The sequence below is a fragment of the Diabrotica virgifera genome, chromosome 8 (assembly GCF_917563875.1).
Source record: "Diabrotica virgifera virgifera chromosome 8, PGI_DIABVI_V3a".
In the NCBI taxonomy this organism is placed as follows: domain Eukaryota; kingdom Metazoa; phylum Arthropoda; class Insecta; order Coleoptera; family Chrysomelidae; genus Diabrotica; species Diabrotica virgifera.
In genome coordinates, this window is record NC_065450.1 from 7298175 (window position 1) to 7310323 (window position 12149).

General features: G+C 30.7%; 1 protein-coding gene across 3 annotated transcripts in view; it reads right to left on the minus strand.

Moving 5' to 3' along the window:
* The window catches only part of LOC114344397 (esterase FE4-like), a 64836-nt gene that overhangs the window by 10214 nt on the left and 42473 nt on the right, over positions 1–12149 (minus strand). For 2 of the 3 annotated variants that reach the window (XM_050659650.1, XM_050659651.1), the window contains one exon: positions 9893–10249. The exons of the other annotated variant lie outside the window; for it this stretch is intronic. In XM_050659650.1, the coding sequence (XP_050515607.1) occupies positions 9936–10249 (314 nt within the window). In that variant the 3' untranslated portion in view covers positions 9893–9935. Of the gene's footprint in view, positions 1–9892; positions 10250–12149 lie in introns of those variants that run through there. 3 annotated transcript variants of the gene reach the window in all.

The window sequence follows — 12149 nt, forward strand, 5'->3', positions numbered from 1 at the left end:
TTCGATTTATTTAACAACCTGTTTATTTGTTTTTTTAATAGCTGGTTTCCATTCCATTGTCCATTGTTTTATAAGTAGATTTGATATAGTCCAGGGCGCATCTGTTTTGAGATGGACGTTGAGAGGTGACTCAAATTTTTTCGCAGAAATTTCTTGAAAATAAATCAAATAATAATATTTGAGTTATCCTCCCTCTCAAAAAGGTCCGGAACATTGCTTAAATAATCAAAATGTCAAAAATTGAAGGAAAAATTCGATTTTTTTCTTGGTTTTTTGATTATAACTTTAAAAGTATTCATTTTTGAGAAAAGTTGTACTGACATAAAAGTTGCGTAATTAAATTTCCTACAATATAGAATTGGTAAAAAATTTAAAAAATAGTCACCCTAGTTGCAAAATAGCAATAATTGCGAAAAAACCATACAAAAACAAGTATTTGCATTTTACGTTTTTCAACCATTTGTGCTACCCTTAGGACCTTCATATTTCACCCAGAAAAACTTTATAATACAGTAAAACAATACTGTAAATTTCATTAGGATCGGTTCAATACATTTTGTAAAATAAATTTTGAAATCCAGCTTTCGCAAAAAAATTCATTTTTTCAAAATGTTACAGGACTGAAAATAAAGCAGATAGCAAGTTGAATTTTTTTTTACTTATAGAAATGTACTGTACCTTTCATTTGCAATTTTCAAAATTAAAATCGATTAATTACCACGGCGTCAGAAAATTTTTGAAATAAACAATAATTTTTGGTGCTACGCGCAGGACAGCGGTGTTCGATTCACACAAGTTGATTTCCACCAAAATTTCTTCCAATCTTTATCTAATATATTATTATCTTATTCTATATTTTGTTGCATTTTAATATTTTAATTCCACAAAAATCAAACTAATTTTATTATTGTTTGTGAAATATTGTTTAAACAATTGCATATGTTTAAAAATAATAAACTTTTATTATTTAAGTTAAAATATATGAACAAAGAAAGTTTTTGCGAATAAAAGTGTTATTTCAAAGGATAGAGTACGTGTTTTTATTTTGCAATAAACAAATTTATTTATTTATATCGAAATGTAATAAAAATTAAAATTTATCAATCATTATCAAAGGTCATTGGAATGCCCAATCAGAGCAAACTATCCGCTGTCCTGCGCGTAGCACCAATAATTAATGTTTATTTAAAAAAAATTTCTGACGCCGTGGTAATTAATCGATTTTATTTTGAAAATTGCAAATGAAAGGTACAGTACATTTCTATAAGCAAAAAAAATTTCAACTTGCTATCTGCTTTATTTTCAGTCCTGTAACATTTTGAAAAAATGAATTTTTTTTACGAAAGCTGGATTGCAAAATTTATTTTGCAAAATCTATTGAACCGATCTTAATAAAATTTACAGTATTATTTTACTGTATCATAAAGTTTTTCACGGTGAAATATGAAGGTCGTAAGTGTAGCATAAATGGTTGAAAAACGTAAAATGCGAATACTTATTTTTGTATGTTTTTTTCACAATTATTGCTATTTTGCAACAAGGATCACTATTTTTTAAATTTTTAACCAATTCTATATTGAAGGAAATTTAATTACGCAACTTTCATTTCAGTACAACTTTTCTCGGAAATGAATACTTTTAAAGTTATAATCAAAAAACCAAGAAAAAAATCGAATTTTTCCTTAATTTTTTGAAATTTTGATTATTTAAACAATGTTCCGGACCTTTTTGAGAGGGAGGATAACTCAAATATTATTATTTGATTTATTTTCAAGCAATTTCTGCAAAAACATTTGAGTCACCTCTCAACGTCCAAATGTACCAATATTTTTACAGATGCGCTCTGGTCTAATAACCTTAATCTTTGTATCAGCTTTGGTAGACAGTGTTGCCACTGCCAGGTCAGTTTTTACTCTTTCAGTAGTTTTTCTTTCACAAAATCAGTAGATTCTTTTTAGGACATGTAAATACAGTATATACATTGATATACATATCCGTCCTAAATGTCCCAAGAGGAATTCCAAAAATTGGAAACCTAATTAGTCCAAACCACCAACTGGTAATTACCATTTTTTAGCTAAAATCTATTAAATCAAAAACTAAAATATACTTAAAGATTTTTGGGATATATTTGGGATTTTTTATAATAAAAACAACAGGTAACTTAAGGAGATAGGCGCAAAATGTCGCCTGTTAAAATATTCAATGTATTTTAAATGTTTTCATTTTTTGCAAATCCTGAGAAAACTAATAAGTATTTTTGAAAAATTTAAACGCAGAAAGAAAGATTACGTTATTACTGAGGACAGAAAGTCCCTAAAAACTTCTATGTTTATTTTAATAAGTTACAGGGGTGAAAAAAAGAAAAAAATTAGTGTGAGTTTTAATTCCAAATATCTCATTCAAAAGAAACGTGTTTTTCTAAGTAATTCAGTCTTTCATTCTGCGTTTAAATTTTTCAAAAATACTTATTATAGTTTCCTTATGATTTGAAAAAAGTTAATAGGTACATTTAACAACTAGGATATTTTATCATCCACTGATTTTAACATCTTCAAACAATTGTTTCGCATTTTACATTAGAAACACGTAAACACAAAATTTTCTGTTTTGCAAAGTTACATATACCTATGTTTAGATATTTTATAGTCGCTTCAGTTGTCTTATGCAACGCTTACGAAACGATGTTGCTTAAACATAGGAGGTTGCCTAGGCAACGTCAAGACAACTCAAAAATGGTCCACCAAATTCGTGCAGAATAGGGTCGTCTTCTAGGCAATAACAACGTTGTAACAAAACGTTGCCACGCGGTAGACAACGTTGTCGCGTCGACAAATTGCTACTTGGGTACTCTGCTCATGGTGTTACCTTTGACAAGTTGTAAAACATAAATTGTGATAAATATCGCTGAATCTTTATTTACAAAGACTTCAATTTTGTATGTTAAAATTAAAATATAATATTTCGAATATCACACGATAGTAAGAATAAATAAGAAAATATTGATTCGGTTTGTTTTTCAAACTTGTTGCCATTCGGCAATAGTCAATCGAGTGCATCGAGTGTCTCGAGTGTTTTCAAAAAATTGTCGCATTTTTAATTTATTCTCACTATCTTGTGATATTGATACCGATAATTTTTTTGTCCTCCGTTGCTAGGAAAATTTAAAATTAAATAAAAATTTAGTGCAATAATGTCACAAATAATGTTTTACAATTGTCAAAGTGAACACAAAAATAAATATTAATACGACGCTTGAAGAAATTGATACATAAGCTGAAATGAAAATCCCGAATGGAACAAAGATGAGATAAAAGAAATTGCAAGTTAAAAAAAAAAATGGAGTATATGACTTGCTAAGAACGAATTTTCAGGATACAAAAAACTTATGTAAGACTTAAGGCCATCGGTACACAAATCGCAAATATTATACGGTTATCCCTACTTTTTTGTCTTTACACGGCAAATTACGAGTAGTAAAATTCTCACTGGTATGGATATGTAAACATTACTACTTGACAATGTCATCATTAACTTTAAAGAGATTGCTTTTGAATGTTCTTGGAAAACTGTAACTTGTATAATTGCAAATTATTAATTCAGTTAATATGATAATTTTTTCACTATTTTCATATATTTTCATATCACAAAATCAAAATTTGAAAATTTTGGTTTTTCGAGAGTTACTCAAAATGTCAACCTACGAATTGCGCCAATAACTGAGCGTTTGTAGGAGGACTCTAGAAGCGTCTAACGGTGTATACCTCATATCTGGGAAAATACTAATTTTTAAGTTATAGGCTTTATAAATGTGATCAAATCTATTTTCTGTCGAAAAAGCGGTTCCTCAAGATCAATAAATACTATAATTCCTTCAGTTGTCATACTTAACCTTGGATGCACCAGATACTACTTGTCAATATGTTTCAAACTCATGTCTAGTGATCAAAATCGGTTAAACCGTTTCGAACTTATGGAGCTCCAAAATATAATCCATTTAACTAATATCGCCGAAATGGTTTATGTAGTTGTAGTGGTTACGACACTAAATTTTATTGCACAATCCGAGTTAATTTACCTACCGGCCATTCCAATATTTATTTTCAATCTATTTCGAATAGAAAAAAAAAATATAGTGTAGGTACAGTCGATGGACATTAGATAATTTGGGAGATAATTCGAGAAAGGCGACCGTTTGTAACCCTTAACGTGTAATCCAGAAACATTACATTCAAGCTCATACATTTATTTTATAAATAACTTTAAAAATCTCCTGATACAAGAATAAAAAGACAAAAGAGCTGATATGAGTATTACCTACGTGGCGCGAAAATGTATTTTAAAAAACTCATACAGAAGTAAAAACTTCAACTTGTATTCTGGTATAAAATCGTTTATTAACTGTTTAAAAAGTCATCCAAATTGATTGCAAAACGTTTTCGTTCTAATTCAGAACATCTTCAGTGCCTAATTAAGTATTTCCACGTTAGACTAAAGCAAAAAGGTTAAAATTGTGACTGTTAGAAAGAAAAAATATATGGGAATACTTACATTCTACTGAGTAGTTTGAAACTAGCACACTATTTAAAGTGGTAACCCTAAAATATATGGTTTAAATATCTTATTTTAAAAGAACATGGTGGCTACAAGTCGATGGTGTTAGATTGTAGCCATCATGTTCTTTTAAAATAAGATATTTAAACCATATATTATGAGGTTACCACTTTAAATAGTGTGCTAGTTTCAAACTACTCAGTAGAATACCCACATGTTTTTTCTTTCTAACAGTCACAATTTTAACTTTTTTGCTTTAATCTAACGTGGAAATACTTCATTAGGCACTGAAGATGTTCTGAATTAGAACGAGAACGTTTTGCAATCCATTTGGACGATTTGGATGACTTTTAGATAGTTTTTTAATAAACGATTTTATACCAGAATACAAGTTGAAATTTTTTACTTCTGTATGATTTTTTTAAATTATGATATACAGCTAACTGTTGGGTTTTTCCCAATGATTTTAAAATGTATTTTCATTTTGATGGAAAATAAAATTCTAGTTTTATTTTAAACAATTTTTACATCATATTTGCTAAATTAGAAGTAAAACTCGTCACAAAAGAGTTTCAAAATGCAAATTGTATCAAAGTTACTCATATGTGGCGCGGTTTACTTCAAACAATTTTTACATCATATTTGCTAAATTAGAAGTAAAACTCGTCACAAAATAGTTTCAAAATGCAAATTGTATCAAAGTTACTCATATGTGGCGCGGTTTACTTCAAACAATTTTTACATCATATTTGCTAAATTAGAAGTAAAACTCGTCACAAAAGAGTTTCAAAATGCAAACTGTATCAAAGTTACTCATAATGTGTGGCGCGTTTTACTTCAAATTTAGCAAATATGATGGAAAATCGTTTAAAATAAAACTAAAATTTTATTTTTCATCAAAATGAAAATACGTTTTCGCGCCACGTATGTAATATTAATATCAGCTCTTTTGTAGCTAGAATATTGTATGCCCACTTATTTTTACGGCGGTTTTTTATTCTTTTTTATTAGACAGTACAGTATATATTATCTATCTCAATCTGCAAATTAATTAAAAATTTAAGCAAAGAAAGAAAACAAACCAAAAAGTACCTAATTTTAGCTACCATTAATAACAAAGAGGAATTACATAGACTTAATGAGTAAAAATGAAATTAAGAGGGATAAAGTAAAGCTCCGGTACCTGGAGATATTTCCGATGAAATAGCAAATCATGGAGAAGACATACTAGTAGAAAATGTAGGGGATATTTTTAATAAATACCCACTTGAAGCTCCATATATTAATTTCTATCTATAGAAAAATAGGCAGGAAAATATCGATAATTAGAGATGCATTAGCATAATAGACGGAGAGCTAGAGGCGAGAAATCATCGTCATAAGTAATATGGAGTTTGGCATGTGAAATGTGTCTATTGTATATTGATAACTATGACCCCTTTCAGGCTGACACCTCAGTGGATACAGGAAGTAGCAATAAGGGATGAAAGGGGAAAGTTGGTGCAGTCATTAAATGTTTTCATCTTCTATTTTGTTAAACCTCCATCGATTTGCATGAAAATTGGTGAGTAGTTAGAGCATAACTCAAGAAACAAAACTGATATGGTGCCAACGTGCGCTATTACCCTGGGGGTGGATGCCACCCCTTCTCGGGGGTGAAAACTATTTTATTAAAAATAACCCCACCAATAGATAGAGGGACAAATTTTAAGCAAAATTTGATACTTATAATTATTAAAATAAATCAATACTTTTTGAGTTATTAAAGATCAAAGATTTGAATTTTTCGTGAAATAACTGCATGATGTAAAGCGGTTTTTCCTGAATAATTCAAAAACTGTAAGTTTTATCAAAATAGTTATGATTACCAAAATTGAAGATAATAAAAAATAAAAGAGATTTATTATTCGAAAAACCTTTGAGAATTAATAAAAAGTGAGTTATAGGTCACGGAATGTATATTTTTTTCGGCTAGTACCCAAATCTAAGTATTCAAGCTCAAATAACGGGAAAACGGTGCATTCTATAAAATATATTTACTGAACACGTGTCAAAGTACTCAAGAATACCTATCAAGTGAGCTCCAGATGAAGTTTATAACATCAAAGCTAAGCAAGTGATGATGAAAATAAGAGAACCCTTTCGAGTTTTTAGGAAAAAGTGAAAATTAAAACACGCTATTTATATATTTATTTTGAAATTTGTTAACAGAATAATTTTTAAAGGAATTTCGGGAATGAAGTTAGGATTATAATTTATTATCAAGTTCGTTTTATTACAATTTAAATATAACAAGTTAAAAATGCGAGCATTATTATAACGAAAACTTTGTTTTTTATGTATTTAAATTCCTAATATGGAAAATTGCTATTATGAAAATTGTTTAGAATTAAAAATTATGTTTAATGTGCAATTATATCTTACTACATATTTAAATATTGTGAGCTATAAAGGCACTTTACTGAGCGAATTTCTTGAGCAAAATTCATATTTTTTACACATCGACTAAAATCGATACAATTTTATATAATCTTATGTTTATGATTGCATCTTGGATTTTCGACCGTGCAGATCTTTTTATGAAGAATAATTTTTGTTCGTAAAATTAATAATAAAAGAGTTATAAATGAAAATGATGATTGGTAGGTATCTCTAATGTGAAAAAAAAATATTTTCTTTTTATTAGAAGAATTTAGATAATAGTTACATTATTATAATAATTATTAATTATTTAATTATAATAATAACAACTATTGCATATATTAGAACACAGTTTTAATTCCAAACAATTTTTCGTAGTAACCATAATTTAAAACAGTGTGAAAAAAAGGTACTTTAATCTTGAGCGAAATTCATATTTTTTAAAATACCTCCTATAATATAGATAAAATTTGCTATCTGATGATTGGATCGTAGGTTTTAGACGATGCAGAATTTTTATGAATTTTAACTTTATTTCGTAAAATTAAAAATAAAAAAGTGTCCCATAATATATGTGTCCAACTTAAGTAGACACACTGTATATTATACAATATAATATACATAATACATAAATCATTGGGTAGACAGCACCAAAAATTAGTAACCTGCCATTTAACATTACTTACATTAAAATTAATAAGTAATATTTATTTATTTGATATTTCAATTCTTTTACAGTTTATATGAAGTAATATATTTTTGAAATAATATGAAATTTTCATTAACATTTTTACGTACACTGTCTCCATTGTAGAATTATCTCGCTGTTTAAAATTGCTAAGAAATCATAAATTGCTGTCCCGAGATGCAACTTGTCTTTGAGGTCGGTTATCTCGAAGATGGTTTGAGATATCGAAATGCCGTTTAAAGATTTGGATTCAGGAGACAAAACTACATTGACATTGGTACATAAGCTCCAGATATTGCAGGGGTGGCAACGCAGGAACGAACGAACGAACTTTGCGAATTTATAAACGAAATCAAAATTTTCGTTGAAAATACTATTTATTTTTCACTTTCGCTGCCACATTCACTAAAATCGCTATCATAATTATTTTCATCACTTTCGCTATTATGAATGTCATCATCAGCTTGCTCATCATACTCATCGTCTGTTTCATTCTCAAAAATAATATCTCTGACCATCTCCGGCATTTGAGGCCCTTCAAACCATTTGAATTTATATGTGTTATCTTCAGCAAGTTCCCAACCATATTGTTCAATAACCAGATCTGTTGGATTTTTTTATAGGCGTTCAACCAAATACTTGTAATGTATCGTACTCGTAAAATATGTTGACATAGCTCAGATTGAGATGAATATATTCAATACAAACGCCGACTCCTAAATGACAGTAGCAAGTACCTATACAATAGCGTCAATTTAAGAGCACATGCGTAAAGTTACGAATGATAAAAAGAACATATATTATTATTAATTAAATGTATGTTACTAAAATATTATTTTTATATTATTTCGATAGTTAATTGAATTTTTTCTATCGACATAAACTTAGTGGCGGTTCCAGCCAGGGACAGGGGGGCAGCTGCCCCCCTTAAGTTTTTACAGTACTTTTCTACCATAATTTTCGTTAAAAAGGCACGTTATCTTGTTTATTCAGCGGTTGTGTTCCCTTGCCCCCACTTTTTTGGTCTAGAACCGCCCCTGTATAAACTGCAATATGTACAGAATCTGAGGGTGTCCAATAATGGGCACATCTGACATAATATTCAAATATATTTTTGCTATATTTTATATAAATGTCTTAAAACAATTTTAAAAACTTATATAAATAATATAATAATGAAGCTCCAAATTTTTGGAGCCTAAACTTTGAAAAATGTTTGTAGCATAATGTTTAATGGTATCAACTTTTCCAGGAGCTCATTTGATACATATTTCTAAGTACTTTTACAAGTGTTCAGTAAATATATTTTATAAAATGCACCGTTTTCCCGTTATTTGAGCTTGAATACATATGTAGATTTGGGTACTAACCGAAAAAAAATATACATTCCATCACCTATAACTCACTTTTTATTAATTCTCAAAGGTTTTTCGAATAAGAAATCTCTTTTATTTTTTATTATCTTCAATTTTGGTAATCATAACTATTTTGATAAAACTTACAGTTTTTGAATTATTTACGAAAAACCGCTTTACATCATGCATTTATTTCACGAAAAATTCAAATCTTTGATCTTTAATAACTCAAAAAGTGTCGATTTATTTTAATAATTCGAGCTAATAAATTTTGCTTAAAATTTGTCCCTCTATCGATTAGTGGGTTTATTTTTAATAAAATAGTTTTCACCTCTGAGAAGGGGTGGCATCCACCCCCAGGGTAAAAGCGCACGTTGGCACTATATCAGTTTTATTTCTTGAGGTATGCTCTAACTACTCACCAATTTTCATGAAAATCGATGGAGGTTTAACAAAATAGGAGGTGAAAACCTTTAATGACTGCGTTAACTTTCCCCTTTCATCCCTTATTGCTACTCCCTGTATCCACTGAGGTGTCAGCCTGAAAGGGGTCATAATTATCAACATACAATAGACACATTTCACATGCCAAACTCCATATTACTTATGACGATGATTTCTCGCCTCTAGCTCTTAGACTATAACTATCTCGTTGGAAGGTTTTATTTATGGTAGAATACTTAATTAAAAAGTATCGGGTCCATTGCAGATCTATCTTTGTGTAAGTTCTTCGATAGGTGTTTTGGTCTCACCAGTTTTTTTTATTTTGCATCTTATATGAATATCTGTATATTCATACCAATATTTTCATGACGATTTTTTATGGATCTACAATATAAAAGACACAAAGCCGAAAATTAAAAAAAACAAATAATTTATTTAAAGTATTTTTAATATTTGTTTAAGATAAATATATTTTATTGCAGGTAATATTGCGTATATGGGCTCAGTTGAAATATTTCCCTCCATAATTTTAACCTCTCAGGCTCGGGATTGCTCCTCATCGTTAATTCATCTCCAATATCCAAATAATTTACTTCTTCTTGATTAACTGGACTCCAGGTTATATTCATATCGTTTCCTTGAGGAGTTGGGTTACCGAATTTGGCAAAATTGGTCCAGAGTTTAACAAATATTCTAATTGCTTTTAGTTCCTTTTCTCCTCTGTGCATGTTTAGGGCCTCAAGTGGCATTTGGAACAAATATCCTAGATCGTCAGCATGGCAAGCACCTGAAAACAATAGTTTAGTATAAATTTCTAATATGTAAGAGATATGTATATACACTATATCGCCGGTCTGGAAGAAGAATGACGTAACTGCAAAAAGCCAAATTTCTCAGGAGAACAAAAAAAAACGATTTTTAAATATTTAAAATATAGATTAAATGAGGAGTAATCGTCCAGGAGCATCGGTATGGCGTTTATTTTTATAACGATGGCTTTTCTTTTTATCCCTGTTGGTGCGAATTTCATTATTTTAATTTAATCCCCCCATTTAAACCCTTTTTACATTTGCGTCATTCTTTGTCTAAATTTTTTTAAATATTTAAAATAGTAATTAAATAATAAAACTCCGCCTGTGGTGACAAATGGGTGAATCGAGTAGCTCAGGAGTCACCACTGCCGGTCCTAAGCCCGGATAAAGGAGGAAGGTTGGGCAGTGGGCTGACAACCCACTCCCGGAAAAAACACACTGTTACGAAACCTGAACATTTGCCTCGGAATACAGGACGGAACTTTCGGAAACGACTCAAACTACGAAACATGGACTATGCATTTGGAAACTGGAATGTGAGGACGCTAAATAGACCAGGAGCTCAAACCGCACTTCTGCAAGAACTAAAAAGATATAAGATCATGATTACTGCTCTTCAGGAGACAAGATGGCTGGGGAAAGGTGTCAGGGACACTAAAACGCACACAATTCTATACAGTGGGAAGGAACAAGGAAGCAAAGAATGTGGAGTCGCATTTGTGGTGGATAATGATTTTAAGTCAAAAATCATCGACTTCCAGGCAGTCAGTGAAAGGATATGTAAGTTGAGAATTCGCACCCACTTCTTCAACCTAACAATGATAAACATTCACTGTCCAACAGAAGATCAAGAGCAACATACAAAGGAAAGCTTTTACCAACAGCTGGAGATAGTATATGATAATGCGCCAAAAAATGACATCAAGATTATAATGGGTGATATGAATGCTAAAATAGGCAAGGAACCGCAGTTCTATGGCACAATAGGAAAACACTCTCTGCACAATGAAACAAGCGAGAATGGGGAGTTTTTGATAAATTTTGCCACCAGTAAAAACATGGTTATAAGTTCCACATGCTTCCCACATAAAGGCATACACAAAATGACGTGGATTTCACCAGATGGAACCACAACCAATCAAATTGACCATGTGCTGATAGACAAAAGGGCAGCCAGTAGTATCTCTGATGTGAGAACACGACGAGGAGCATGCTGTGGATCAGACCATCTTTTAGTACAAACCAAATTTAGATGCAGAGTTAACAGCAAAAAAACGAAAGAAAACAAAGAACAAACAAACTGGACCTGGAAAACTGAAGATTCAGGAATGTAAAGAGAAGTTCGAACAAGAAGTCGCAAATGAGTTAAGGACGCTAGAACTGCACTCCATAGAGGGCAAATGGACTAATATCAAAACAGCAGTACTGACAGCAGCAGCGTCCACTCTGGGAAACAAGAAAAAGGAGAGAAGAGCAGCATGGTTTGATGACGAGTGCAGACAAGCAATCGAGGAAAGAAATGAAGCACACAAAATGTACATAACAAGAAGAACACGGGAAAGACGAACATTATTTGAAGTCGCAAGACGGAAAGCAGACAAGACATGTAGAAATAAAAAGAGAGCCTATGAAAATGGACAAATAGAAAAAATGGAAGAACATTTCAAAAACAACGAAATTAGAGGGGCTTACGAATACCTAAAAAAGATAAAAAGTGGGTATAAACCTCAAACAAGTCTATGTAAAGATGAAAGTGGGCAAATAATCAGTGACCAACAGAAAGTCACAGAAACCTGGAAGCATTATTTTCAGACACTACTTGGAACTCAAGTAGACATGGAAGATGAAATGCGTATGATCTACGTAGAAGAGAAT